The 14,045-nt window shown below is 55.3% G+C and overlaps 1 protein-coding gene across 1 annotated transcript; it reads left to right on the top strand.

The window, feature by feature from the left end:
• The first annotated feature begins 1,736 nt into the window (after positions 1-1,736).
• PRRT4 (proline rich transmembrane protein 4) lies at positions 1,737-13,259 on the top strand. Its single transcript, XM_007982828.3, has 5 exons — positions 1,737-1,934; positions 3,274-3,997; positions 4,084-4,188; positions 4,537-4,656; positions 10,696-13,259. Exons 2-5 carry the CDS (start codon positions 3,346-3,348, stop codon positions 12,528-12,530), a joined length of 2,712 nt encoding a protein of 903 aa, XP_007981019.1. The 5' UTR covers positions 1,737-1,934; positions 3,274-3,345; the 3' UTR covers positions 12,531-13,259.
• Positions 13,260-14,045: the final 786 nt, after the last annotated feature.

Below are 14,045 nucleotides of genomic sequence, written 5' to 3'. Positions count from 1 at the left end.
TTTTTCTCTCTCTATGGCTTGTGATGATGAATAAGTAAGGAGACTCTTATAAAGCACCCACTATCATTCCTGGCACACAGTTGGAGGTTTAGATTTTGAGGGAAAGTTTTAAATGGTGCAGGGAGCCAGAAGTGTTTCATGTTCTGATACTTTTAAATTACTAGCATTGTTAGAAGAAAACACGAAAGGATTTAGAGACTCAAAACCACATAAATGAATCAGTACTACTTAAATTAGTCACTACTACAGCTTAACGGGGTCCATGAAGTATACATAGTGACTGCTCAGTTTTCTTGGTCATCTTCAACATGTGTCAGCTTTTGCCTGAGCTCTCCTACTTTCTGTGAAGGGGCAAGCTCTTTTTCCTTTGTTTTTCATTTTGAGACAGGGTCTTGCTCTGTTGCCCAGGCTGGAGTGTAGTGGTATGATCACAGCTCACGGCAACCTTCACCTCCAAGGCTCAAGCAATCTCTAGTCTCAGCCTCCCAAATAGCTGGGACTACAGGTGCCTGCCACCATACCCCATCACACCCAGCTAATTTTTCTTTCCTTCCTTCCTTCCTTCCTTCCTTCCTTCCTTCCTTCCTTCCTTCCTTCCTTCCTTCCTTCCTTCCTCTTTCTTCCTCTCTCTCTTTCTTTCTTTCTTTCTTTCTTTCTTTCTTTCTTTCTTTCTTTCTTTCTTTCTTTCTTTCTCTCTTTTTCTTTCTTTCTTTCCTTCTTTCTTTCTTTCTTTCTGCTTGCCTGCTGTTTGTTTTTGTTTTATCTTTTGCTATGTTGCGCAGGCTGTTCTTGAATCCCGGGGCTCAAGCGATCATCCTGCCTCAGTCTCCCAAAGTGTTGGAATTACAGGCGTGAACTACTGAGCCCAAGCTTTTATTGTACTGTTCTCCCCACATCTTTTACTAGAAACAGGTTGTAATCCACTTCTCACAAGCAGCTTAGCTCACCATTCCTTCTGGCAACCATTTCTGAAACAGTATTTTTGAGAGATCCGTTTTAGCGAAAAGACACGTCGCACAGAGAATGGCGTTTGACAGTTCACCTGTGAAGTGTTGGAGGCACTGCTGTGTAGCAGTGCAACTGTTGAAAACCACCTGGTAGTGGAGAGGGCCGGCAGGGAGACGGTTCCAGTTTCTACCAAGCTGTGCAATCTTGGGCAAATGCGGTAATTTTCTGTGTCTTCATTTAACTATCTGCAAAGTGGGGACATACACAGGGTTGCGGTGAGGACTCATGAGATAAAGGAAGTAGAAGTGCCCATTGTACTTCTACTTAGCAAACGGTGGGGTTCTTATTGCCCAGGGTGCCATCCTGGGCAGGCTGCCATGTGTGCGTGTGTGTGCGCTCACCCTCCGGCCTGCGAGTGTGTTTCCTGGCCAAGGCGCGCGTGTGGATGTGTGTGCTGGGCCGCCCTGGGAGTGTGTGATTGCCCTCGCCAGGCTCACAGTGAGGAGCCCGCCGTGGTTGATTGACAGCGCTGGGTGAATGAGCGCGCGTGTAGGCGCCCGACACCGAGGTGGCCGCGGCTCCGCGCTGCTGTGCGCGCCTGCCTGCCCGCCCGGGTGTGGGGGGACGGCGAGCGGAGGGTTGGGTGGGAGGAGGAGGAGGAGGAGGAGGAGGAGGGAGGGCGCGGGAGCAAGGGCGGGCAGGAGGGAGGGCCGTCAGAGCCGGCTGCCGCGGAGCCCGGGCGCTGGCGGCTTCGCCGGGCAGCGAGGCTGGGGGCCAGGAGGCGGCGCCGCGGGGAGGGAGCGCGGAGTGCGGAGCGCGGGGCCGGGCCGCCCGCCTGGTGAGAGCGCTGCGGGCCGCGGGCCGGGCCAGGGGCGGATCAGGGGCAGCGGGGCAGCGAGGCTGCGGTCTCTGGACTAGGCGAGGGGGCGCCAGGAGCTGGGGGTCTGGATCTTCAGTCGGAGCGCTGGGCACAGCAGAGAGAAGCGGTGAGACACCACGGAGCGTTGCCCAGCTGGGCGCCAGGGCCACCATGACCACCCCTTTTCCGGGACTCGGCGAGGAGACCTGCCTGCGGGAGGGACCCCGGGGAGCAGGGCGGCCGGTTCAGGCTGGGGGTGTGTGTGCGTGTGCGCGCGCGTGTGTGCATGTGTGCCTGCGAGGGGTGGTGGGCGTGTACGAGTGTGGGGGTATGGCGGTGTGTGGCATGTGTCTGTGTGTGTGAATGTGTGTAGGGGGTGTGCATCTCTCTGTACAGTACATGCCGTGTGTGTGTGTGTGTGTGTGTGTGTGTGTGTGTGTGTGACAGGGGAGGCCGGGAGGTCACAGAGCTTGGGTCTGAACCCATGCAGGAAGGAGAGGGGCTTGGCAGGACGGAGTGTGTGTGTGTGTGTGTGTGTGTGTGTGTGTGTGTGTGTGCAGGGGCAGGGGTGTGTGAAGGGTGAGTGTGTCACGGGCGCTAGGTGTGGCTATGTGTGTGATGTAAGGGTGCCGGGTGCACGTGTGTCCCTGGCTCACCCTCCCTTCCCCCACCAGATGTGTGCGCATGGAGGAGAGAGTTCTGGGGAGGGGGTAGGAGTCTGCTGCAGCTGCCTGCCATTCACCCAGCTTGCCTGCCTGGCGTTCTCCTCCAGGAAGCCAGAGATCGCCAAGCTGCCCCTACCCCGAATACTTCTAGGGTCCTGGGGAAGGGAACAGGCCCAGACCCAGGAAAGGGGAGGGGCTGGAGGGAAGGTGCTTCTGCCAGATTGGGAACCTTGTTTCTCTGGCCAGAGGCTGGGCGCCCTTCAGACTGGGCCAGATCACTCAGCGCTGGCTTCACCCCTCCCGAGGCCTGTGCCCCCTGGGGTCTGAGAGTGAGAGTGCCAGCACTTCTGGCTGGGGCGGGAGGTGGGGGTTGGAATAGGTCAAGACATCGGAAGGGCGTGCTTGTTCACAGTTATATGCCCAGAAGGGTGTTTGGCACATGGTAAGCCTTCGTAAATACTTGAGGCTCAGCAGAGGGAAGGAAGGGAGGAATCCACATCTGGAAGCCCAAGCCCATCCCTTTTACTACTGGTTAAGGATGAGGGCCCCTGGTTGCAGTCAGACCCCAGTTTCTGCATGAGCAGATGGGGAAGGAGGAACCCCCAGGCAGGGATTTGTGCTGGGGCCTGAAGGTACAGGAAGGGCCCAGCAAGAAGAGCCAGAGCCATGGGCAGGACACTTTGCATCCTACCCGCACTACGTGCTTCTCTGAGATCAGAAGCCTCTCTCTGGGGAACCCCATCCTGGGAAAGGGAAGAGGGTGGCCACAGCCAGGGCTCACAGGGCCTCTCCTCTCTCCAGGACCTTCCTGCTCAAAAGGTGCTGAAGAACTGAGTCCCTGCCCACCAAGGCCACCCAAAGCCAGGTGGGGCCATGGCCAGACATGGCTGTCTAGGGCTGGGACTGTTCTGCTGCGTCCTGTTTGCTGCTACTGTGGGCCCCCAGCCCGCCTCCTCCGTCCCAGGTGCCCCTGTCACCACTTTGACCCCCCCACCTCAAAGTGAGGCCTCTATGTTGTCTCTCAACCTGGGACTTAACTTCAAATTCCATCTTCGGGGACCTGCTGCTGTCTGGGGGAGCCCTGTCACAGAGACCCAGCCACTCTCTCTTGGGCCAGGCCAGGAGCCAGCAGAAGAGGTGGCCAGTGGGCTGAGGACTGACCCCCTTTGGGAACTGCTGGTGGGCTCCCCGGGGAACTCTCTCACTGAGTGGGGCTCCGCTGAAGGCGGCTCAAAGCCCCAGGCCTCCTCCCTGCTCCCGGAGTCCACATCCCGGCGCTCTGGGCCCAGCGACTGGACCACTGCCCCCTATCAGACCAGGAGGAACACTGTGACCTGGGACACTGCTCTGACTGCAACAGCACTTCCATCCAGTGTTCCCAAGCCCCACCAGAATGAGCTGGAGCTGAAGTTTGACATGGCCCTGAGAGCAGGTGCAGCCCCCACACTTGGGCATCGAACGCTGCCCCTGTTGCCCAGCCTGCGGGCCAGCCTGGCAGAGATTGCTGGGCGCCTGGGACCCTTTGGTGAGTAACCACCCCATCCCAAGGAAAGCCCCTGCTGGGCACCCCTGGCAGGTAGGAGGCAGCTTCAGCCTGGGCTTCTTTTGCAGGATTCTTTGGTACTACTCTGTCCCCACTCCGGAACTTCTCTGGCCTGAGCCCCCCAGGTGAAACTACATCCACAAGCTCTGCCTCTGGAGTTTCAGGTTCTCTGGGTGAGTTTATTTCATTGCAGTAAACAATCGTGGAACACCTCTACGTGCCAAGCACTGTGCTAGGGGCCTAACAAGTACCTTTCTTTTTTTACGTTCTTGTATTGCTTCTTCCAGGCCCTAGGATATGGGCTACTACTTCCACAGAAGGAGTATTCTCTTTGCCATACTGAATCTGGTTTGCTCTTTGTAGCTTAGCTCATGGTGTACATAAGCTTAGCATGTGGCTAAATTCCTGGGACAGTGACTTCCTTAGGATACACTCTGGGAAAGGACATAATTTTCTCCAAACTCCCAGAGGCAAGGCTGGTTGGTGGGGTGGCACTCAAGCCCCATGTGCTCCCTTTGCAGGGTTCCTTGGCACCACTCTGTCCCCGCCCCCATACTCCCTGGAGAGGAAGCTCTCCAGCCCAAGTCCTCTGGACCCAGCTGCTTCCCTAAGTTTTGCCTCGATTGCAACAACTTCATTAGGTAAGTATCCAATTCATTTGAACTTGATAATTATTTATTGAGCACTTACTACATGCTAGTCACTCATCAGTGTTCTGGAACCCTTTTATTTCATTGCCATCATAATCATAATCATCATTCTTTTCATCATCACCATGGAGATATATATGAATGGTCTGAGAGCAAGTATTGCTGGAGAAAGTCCCACACAGAGTTAAGTAATGGTCCCCTGAGAGTTTTGCAGTGAGAGGCACAGCAGGATGTAGACAGATGTATCAGGGACAGACACAGGAACTTCTTCATGATTTCCACAGCCCTGGCACTAACCCCATCCTCCACTCCAATCTGCCTGACCTGACTCCCCACCAACCTTGGGGCTCTTTCCTTTGCTGTCTGATCTGACATGACATGCTGTCAGATATGGGCAGAGCTGGGTCTCTCATTGGGAAGACACTGAGGAGGAGACCTTGAGCAGGCAGATGCCACCTTCATTCAAGGGAGCCTTTCAGAACATGCACATAGACAAGCTGGTGGTACAGAGGAAAGACCACAGGCTCAGGAATCTTGAGACCTGGCTTTCCAATTTATTTATTTATTTATTTACTTACTTACTTACTTACTAGCTAGTGACTTTGGGCACGTTATTTAACCTCTCTGAACCTAATTTTTCTCATAGACCCAGGGTTTAATAATAGTACTCGCTAGTTATTGCAAAGCTCTTAGCATGATGCTGAGAGGCTCATTAAATAGTAGCTATTAACCTTGCTTCTCTCCCCCACTGCATCCCAAATCCACTTCCAGACCCTACCTCTCAGAAACCTCAGCCTTGGCCCCAGGCAGTGGTGGGACAACACAACCCACACAGCAGAGGGCACAGGTGCTGGAGGAGAGGTTCTGGTGGATGAGACAGGGAGTCATGCAGAGGGACTGAGGGGCTTTCAGGCCCAGCTTTGCTCTGCAAAAGGTTTACTGCGGCTGTGAAACTCCTCAGTCACCCCACACTAGGCTCAGCAGTGGAAACCACTGGTCTCCCCCGCTTCTTCCAGCTCCAGACTTAACCCATGACCTGGTTCTCTGGCTCACTCCAGCCACAGTCACTGCACTCCTTTGGATGGTGGGTGAGGGGCCTACTATGCCCCTGTTCAGCCCAGCGTGCAGCAGGGGCAGGATGTGATTGGGGGTGGGGGGCAGGTTCTGTGCCTCAGGGGAAGGATGCTGGCTGGCAGTCTGTCGGCCTTGGTGACAGCGCTGGCCAGGCAGGTTTAATGAGTCTGGACAGTATCAGAAGCAGTGCAGCCGGGCAGGCTGGCGGCCCCACCTCATTCTCGCTCCTCCCTGGTAGCTGCAGGAACCCAGCCTCTGATACTGCACCTCTGAGTAAACCCAGGAGAGCTACAGGCCTTCTGGAGAGAATGCCAATGGGCCTTGCTCTGACCAACTGTGTGTGTGTGTGTGTGTGTGTGTGTGTGTGTGTGTGTGTGTGTAGTTGTATCAAGCAGTTACCATACAAAGGGAGTCTCTCTGTGTTGCCTCTAGAATCTTTCTAACCTAGGTGCAACTAACCTTTGACTCCTAGGCCCTCCTTGCATTAGGTCCCCTTCACTTTGGACAGAGCCTGTATTCAGCCCATACATACCAGAACAGTTATCCAGTTAATCAGTGTGCGACTTTCATACTGGTTAATCAGTGCCCACCTCCCTTAGTCCACAGAGGGTTCCCCTCCACTCCCTGACCACTCTGGCTCGTGTCAGTTCTGATTGGCTGGCACCCGTGCCAACCCAGTTGCTAAATATTTTGAGTGCCACCCCTACAAAGTGTAACCACTCTCCATGATCCTGGAGGTGGGGGTGGGGAGAGGGATGGGGCCAGGCCACTAAATGGGCTGTAGCTTCCAGCATCCAGAGTGGAGACATGATTCCCAGCCCTTTGATCTGGGCAGCTGGTGGATAATCAGGCCTGACTTTTCCATGAATCAAACTGTTCCCTCCCACAATCCCTCCTGAGCCAGCTCCTGCCTCACCAGTTATTCACACTGATATCTCCTCTCCTCCCTCATCACTGAGGTCAAGAGGGCCCACAGGGCCAGAACGGGACCTCCCAGTAGAGGAGGCTTGCTCAGGAGAGGGATCTGGGAAGGGAAGACCAGAGATGACTATCTTCTGGTCTCTTTTGGGGAAAACTGAAGGCTGTTTCTGGAGAAGCCTCCGATGGGGAGATGAGAGATGAGGTCAAGTGGACCCTACAAAGGCAGAAGCCAGGCTTTTTTTCCACCCGTCTCCATTCACACCTGGACCAGTGTGGGGCATGCAGAGCATGCTCTGACCCCTGGGATCAGTGTTCCTACTTCAGAACTCCTTTTATGACCCTTGAGCCATCCCTGTACTTTGCCTATTATCTGGTTTTTATTCCTTTTCTGGATTTATTTTATTTTATTTTTATTTTTTATTTATTTTTATTTTTTATTTTTTTTGAGATGGAGTCTTGCTCTGTCGCCCAGGCTGGAGTGCAGTGGTGTGATCTCGGCTCACTGCAACCTCCGGGTTCAAACGATTCTCCTGCCTCAGCCTCCTGAGTATCTGGGATTACAGGCGCGCACCACCATGCCCGGCTAATTTTTGTATTTTTAGTAGACACGGGGTTTCACCATGTTGGCCAGGCTGATCTCGAACTCCTGACCTTGTGATCTGCCCGCCTCGACCTCCCAAAGTGCTAGGATTACAGGCGTGAGCCACCATGCCCAGCCTGGATTCTTATGAATGTTGAAATTTGCTGTAGTTGCCATAGAGCTTAGGTATAGAGGTGAGAAATAAGGTTTCCTGTGGCCCATGGGTGAGAAGTAAAGATGGAAGAGGGTGAATTGGAGCCAACCTCTGACAGCTGCACTTATCTGTACGGTGAACAAAGAGGGTGTGGTGAGGGGGTGACAGGCTGGAGCAGACTGTGGGCTCCCAGGTCATGTTTTCCTGCCCCTCTGCAGAGCTCACAGAGGCCAAAGAGAGATGGAGCAAACCTAATCACTTTGCAGAGGAAGTGGGTTGGGCAAGAGCATCTGAAGGGACCAAAGAATGAGGGGTGAGGTGGTGTGTGCATTTGATCCTGCCATTGCCAGACCTATGCCACCTGATCAGCAAGCTCTCCATTCCCAGCTAAGTAGTTTCTCATTTAATTGATGACTGGTGTCTTTATTAGTGTTAAGGGGTGAGTAGGCCATCAGAAAGGTATTATTTGGCTGGGCATGGTGGCTCACGCCTGTAATCCCAGCACTTTGGGAGGCCAAGGCAGGTGGATCACAAAGTCAGGAGTTTGAGACCAGCCTGGCCAATATGGTGAAACTCCGTCTCTACTAAAAATATAAAAATTAGCTAGGCACAGTGGCACACACCTGTGATCCCAGCTACTTGGGAGGCTGAGACAGGAGAATCGCTTGAACCCGGGAGGTAGAGGTTGCAGTGAGCCGAGATCATGCCACTGCACTCCAACTTGGGTGATGAAGCAAGACCGTTTCTCAAAAACAAACAAACAAACAAACAAACAAAGCAAAGGTATTATTTAAACAGAGTTCATAAAGTGAGACAATGTGTTGATGTTCACTATTTGACTAATTGTTGTCTTTCTAAGCAAGTTTAGAAAGTTTCTAAGACTTTGAAAGACTTTGAAAACAGACTGCAGCCATTAGTTAGTTGAATTAAGAACCTGTTTGAGACCAAAGGTAGTCACACTGACATACACACAAACAGATGATGGATCAGTGATGAACATTAGCTGATGATCATGATAACGACACAATCTTGATTGAGGGATCACGATGCACCAGGTTCTCCAAGAGTTTTATACACATTGTCTCATTTTTCTCACAATAGTCCTATGCAGTAGGTACTCTTACTCATTTCAGATTTGAGGACATGATGGACTGGGAACCAGGGTGCATGCTGCCACTTGCGGTTGGCAGTGAGCTGTGTATATTTAATGTTTTGGCTGCTTCCTTTCTGCCCTCCCCAGTTGTCCAATTGCATCATCCCTTTCCTTCTCTCAGAGCCACCTCTCAGCCCCCTCACTCCTTCCTTTTACTTGTTCTCAGAACTCTTGTGTTTTTTGTTTATCTTTTATATATTTATTATTTTAAGAACTGTTGTGTGTGTGTGTGTGTGTGTGTTTTGTTTTTGGTTTTGGTTTTTTGGGTTTTTTTTTTTTGAGCCAGAGTCTCACTCTGTCACCTAGGATGGAGTGCAGAGGCACGATCTCCACTCACTGCAACCTCCGCCTCCCCGGTTCAAGCGATTCTCCTGCCTCAGCCTCCAGAGTAGCTGGGATTACAGACGCATGCCACCATGTCTGGCTAATTTTTGTATTTTTAGTAAAGACGGGGTTTTGCCCTGTTGACCAGGCTGGTCTCAAACTCCTGACCTCAGGTGATCTGCCTACCATGACCTCCCAAAATGCTGGGATTACAGGCATGAGCCACCACGCCCGGCCTAGAACTGTTATGTTTTGAGCGTCCCCTGCATGAGCTGGCCCTGCCTGTGGCTGGGGGTGCTCCTGGGGTCTTCCTGTGTTGTCCAGTTGGGGCATGGCCAAGGCAGGGCCAGGCAGTTGGGTGATTGTCGGACACCCTGCCCTCACATTCTATATCTGTCTTTTGTCCCCCTACCCATCCCTGCCAGGCTGTCCACATCCTTCACCACCACCCTTTCTTCTTCCACCCTTGCCTGTGGCTGCGGTCCTGCTGAATCTGTAGGTGAGGGCAGGTAGAGGTTCAGATTCCAGCATCTTCCCTTGCTGTCTGGCCCTGGGGAGAATCCTTGAGTCTAACTCTACCCAACTCCTCTCTTGCTCCAGAAGAGTAGAATTAAGGATCTTACTCCTTACCATCTCTTAGTTGACTTCCCTTTTTCCAAGGGATATGGGAAGGCATTAGAGCACAGGATGGGGCTAGGGACCCAAGATAGGAGACCCCAGAGCAACTGAGGGGCTCACTTACTCAGATGGCGTTTTATCCCACTGTGATGTCCCCAAGAGTTCCTCCCTGGGAGTTCCTAAGGGCACCTTTTGAGATCTGGGGGAGTCCATCTCAATGTCACCTTCTGTACAGTGTGGGGAGAAGCATGGAGGCATCTATATTAAGAAACTTAGACCAGTGGCTCTGTGGATGAGACAGGATAGGGGTCACAGCCATGGATAGGCTAAGGCTTGGGGTGTAGCAGGCAGGAAGGCCAATTAATAAGGAGAAATGATGTTTTCCTCAGAGTGCTGAGACAGCAGTATCTTACCTCACCCCTGCTGAATGTGTGTGTGCGCGCGCATGTGTGTGTGTGTATGCACATATGTGGGCTTTTCCTTGAGCTGGAGACAAGGTGGGGGAGTAGTTGAAAAAGGGCAGGGGAAGCTCCTCCTAGCACTAAGTTGGGGGTTGGGAGTCAGGGGTGCAGAACAAGAGATAAGCACACTAATGTTAGAAAGAGGCTTTGGAATCACAGAAAAGGGCTCAGACTGATGTTCAGACCTGGGTTCTAGGTGCAGCTCTGCCCATTTGTGACCTTAGGCAGATCACTTTGCCTCTCAGAAGAGCTTCAGTACCTTCATCCGGCAAGTACAGGGATTCATTTAGTCAATGAATATCTGCTAAATTCCAACTATGTGACAGAAACTAATTTAAGTATGGAGATTCAGATGTGAGCAAAGAAACAAAAATCCCTGTTCTCATGAAACTTCCTTGGAGAGGGTGTTTAAGGTTCCTTGTAGTTGTAAAGTTCTGTGACTTCAAAGAAAAACTCTTTAGTAGAATCACAAACGAGTCAAGCAGGGAGCTGGGGGATCGAGGCAGAGGGCGAGAAGCAGGAGGAGGAAGAGGGGAAGGATGACAGCTGAAACTCCAGCGAAGACATTGAATAGGGGAACGGGGGAGGGAAAGGTGAGAGGCCAAGAGGTGGGGTGAGTCTCATATGTAAGACAAGTGTGTCCTGAATATGTTAGGGGACTCTGACTGGCATTCAGGCTACTGCCTGTGGGGTGGGCAGGGGCAGGGCTGCATGATTGCCTCAGTCAAACCTTCTTTGCCCACAGACCCCACAGTCCCCACCTCTGGCCCAGATGACCTCTCTTCTTCTGCCAGCCTCGGGAACCCTTCGGGGCAGCCAGAGTGTGGGCCAGGGCCCTGCAGCGTGGGAGAATTGCCTGAACGCGAGGGGCAGCCTCCCGAGGCCCCGAGGCCCCTCTTTTTCCTGACCCTGGATGCCAATTGGGCAGAGGCCAGGGCTCGCTGGGGGCTGGCCTGGGAGGCCCACGTGTATGGGGTAGGCGCACTCTTCGGCCTGGTTGCCCTGCTGGCGCTGCTGGCTCTGGCCCTCTTGCCCTGGCGCTGCCCGCCCGGCGCCCCCTGCCTGGCGCTGCTGGACCTGCTGCTGCTGTCAGCCGGGACCACGCGGGCCTTCCCGCTCTTCTACGACGCCTATGGGCACAGGGATCGACTGCCCGCGCTCGCCTGGCTGCTGCTGCAGGACCTTCCGCTGCCCTGCCTGGCTGCCGGCCTGGGGCTGGCTTGCTTGCTGCTGTCCCGGCCGCGCCCGCCGCGGTGCCCCGCCGGCTTGGCTGCACTGCTGCTTCTGGGGCTGGGGCTGGCGGCCGCCGCCGCCCTTGGGAGCGCCGCGCATCGCCCGCTGCGGCCCCTGCGGCTCGCCTCGCGTGGGCTGCACGCGTTCCTCGCCGCCTTCCTTTCGGGGCTGCTGCTGGCGCTCTCCTGCTGGGGCGGGCGGCGGCGGCGGGCCGGGGCTCCCCTAGGGGGGTCGGGCTTCAAGGGCGCCACACCCCTGCCGCAGGCGCGCAGCCCCTTCGCCCCGCGGGAGTCCTGGCGGCGCGCGGCGCGCACTGCCCCGGTGGCAGGCGCCTTCGGGCTGCTGAGCGGAGCCCTGCAGGGCTATGAGGTGCTGCACGCCCTGGGCTACGGCGGCCAACCAGGCCTGGAAGGGCCCTGGCCCTGGTGGGCCTTCCAGCTAGGCCTGCGCCTGGGCGAGGTGGGCGTCGCGCTCCCGTTGGCGCTGCTGGGTCTCTACCCGGCGCTTTGCAGTCCCCGCGTGCCGGCACGCTGCTGGGCCAAGCTCTTTCGCTTGTCCCCGGGCCACGCGGCTCCGCTGCTGCCGGGAGGCTGGGTCACTGGGCCCCCGGACAAGGAACCTCTGGGGAGCGCCATCGCGCGCGGCGACGCGGAGCTGCTGCAGCTGTGCGCGCTGGCAGAGCCAGGCCCCGACCTCCTACTCCAGGGCGGAGGTTGCCGGGGCTTTGAAGGCGCGGCGGCCAACCCGGCCCCGTCCCCGGCCTCCTCTCCCTGCAGCGATTTCACCGTGGACTTCCGCCCGCCCTCCCCAATCAACCTGCGGCGCAGCATCGAGGAGGCCCTCTGCAGCGAGGCCCTGCTCGCGCCTGGCCTTTTCCAGGGCCCTGCCTTCGAGGACGCCCTGCCTGGGCTCGGCCTCCACCGCACCGCCTCGCTGGGGACGAAGACCAAGACCGGGGGCGGGCCCAGTGAGAGATCAGGGGAGGCCCCTGGCTCCCCTGCGCCTACGGAGCTCCCCTCCCCCGAGGCTTGGCCCGCAGGCAGCAGCGCCTCATCTGGCTCGTTGTGCGGACTCTCGCGGGACAGCTCGTCCATGCTGCTGTGTTCCAGCCCCGACCGGCTCCCGCGCTGCCCTCTGGTCTGCGTCCTCAGTCCCCCGCGGCCCTCAGGAAGCAGCCCCAGCCTCCCGGCCTCAGGATCCTACCAGGCCCTGTCCCCACCCTCTCGCGACTCCCCAGAGCCTGCTTCTGAGCTGCAGGCCGAGGAGGCCTTGCTGCAGGAGCAGTTCCTGGACGCCTGCCGACAGATTGACGAGCTGAGCATGGGCAGCGACACCATAGACCTGTGAAGAGGTGGCCACCTTGCTACCCTGCCACACACCCCTTTCTGGAGCCTGCCCTGCCCGAGACCTGCACACTGTAACCCTTCCCCAGCCCTGCCTGGCTAAGATACCTCTCCAGATTCCTTCCCCATCCAGGGGTCCCTGGGTGGGTGGGTCAGCAGCCAGGCTCTATTGATTGGGAATCAGTGCCACCTTCTCTGGAGCCCTGGGTGCTGATGCCCTCAGCTGCAATTCTAGGCTGGCAGGGGTCCCATTTTCCTTGGCATTCACCAGCAATAAAGCTCCAAGGTGCTCCACTCCTGACCACCACTCCCCACTCTGGTGCTGAGTGAGAGGGGCTGTCCTCAGAGGACCCTGGGACCTGCCTCAGGCCCCCTACCCCCCTCTGCCATGCCTAGGAATCCTACCCCTGTGTGAGTGGGACTCCCTGTCCTCCATGTGACACCCACAGGGGCCCATGACCCATCTAGGAGACTTTACAGCAGTTGGGTGGGAGGGGAATGCTCTTAAAGTTAATTTATCAATAAAATATTTTCAGAAGAGCAAGGTCTGACTTTCTTGGGAAAGCTCGATTGAGCAACAGTACCAGTGATTCCATCACAAGTGGAAGAGAAGCAGCTCTTGGGTGGGGTGGGTCCATTCCAGACCCCAGGGACTTTCATATGAGACCAGCAAGTCTTGTCCTGTTGCTGGGATGAGTGAGGTTCCTGGGAGCAGCCCCTCGAAGACTCTTCTGAATCGTTGGGAAGTGGCTTTTCACAGAGATGGGACATGGCCCTGGGAGGTGAGGCAGAAACTCTACCGTCATTGGTGGAAATGCCTGCATTCCTAGGAGTCTGGTCCTGGTACACAATTGACTGGGGACTAGTTAGGAGTCAAGTCCTTCATGGAAATATTGAGGCACATGTAAAAGGTCCTGGTCACCTTGAGCTGGGATCCCCAGCAACCTTCCTGCCATATTCCCACAGTTTGGGATCCACAAAGAGGAAACTACCTTTCTACCTTTTAACCCACCAACAGAGGCTTTTCAACTCCCTCCCCCTTCTCCTGAAGAGCTCTCATCTCTAATAGGTGCAGATCCTCCCTGTCCAGCCCAGCCAGCTCCTGTAGCAAAATTTACAGTGCAGAGACCCACAAACACGTCTAACCACCAGGCACTCTGTAATCCCTCCCTTGCCTGGAGCATTTGGCTCTGCGCTCTGTGGTTTGTGTTTGTCACTTGGCTAAAATGCAGTGGTTCCAAGTAGCACAAAAACAGGGTTGTGGATTAGGTTTGAAAACAAAAATCTGACAGTGTTTTGGCAGCTGTCCTGCATATCACAGGGAGACCTGCAGGAGCATACACACTAGGCTCAAAGTGGAAACACAGGAACCTCGTGATTTTTCTTCCAACTTTGCCCATCAGCTCCTGGGGACTGGAGAAGGGAGGCTTGGGAGCCAAGAGGGAAGCAGGCAGGGAAGCCAGGAGAGGGTAGAGCCCTCGGCCAGACCGGGTCCAATGCAGGAGTGGAAGAATTCAAG

The sequence above is a fragment of the Chlorocebus sabaeus genome, chromosome 21, assembly GCF_047675955.1.
Source record: "Chlorocebus sabaeus isolate Y175 chromosome 21, mChlSab1.0.hap1, whole genome shotgun sequence".
In the NCBI taxonomy this organism is placed as follows: Eukaryota; Metazoa; Chordata; class Mammalia; order Primates; family Cercopithecidae; genus Chlorocebus; species Chlorocebus sabaeus.
Note: the sequence above shows the minus strand (reverse complement) of the source record. Positions and strands in the feature narration are given on the sequence as shown.

Excerpts from the sequence above, each read along its gene's own strand:
- PRRT4 (XM_007982828.3), top strand. The coding sequence starts at position 3,346 with ATGGCCAGACATGGCTGTCTAGGGCTGGGACTGTTCTGCTGCGTCCTG. Across the intron at positions 3,998-4,083 it reads TGGGCGCCTGGGACCCTTTG|GATTCTTTGGTACTACTCTG; the intron begins GTGAGTAACCAC and ends CTTCTTTTGCAG. Across the intron at positions 4,189-4,536 it reads TGGAGTTTCAGGTTCTCTGG|GGTTCCTTGGCACCACTCTG; the intron begins GTGAGTTTATTT and ends CTCCCTTTGCAG.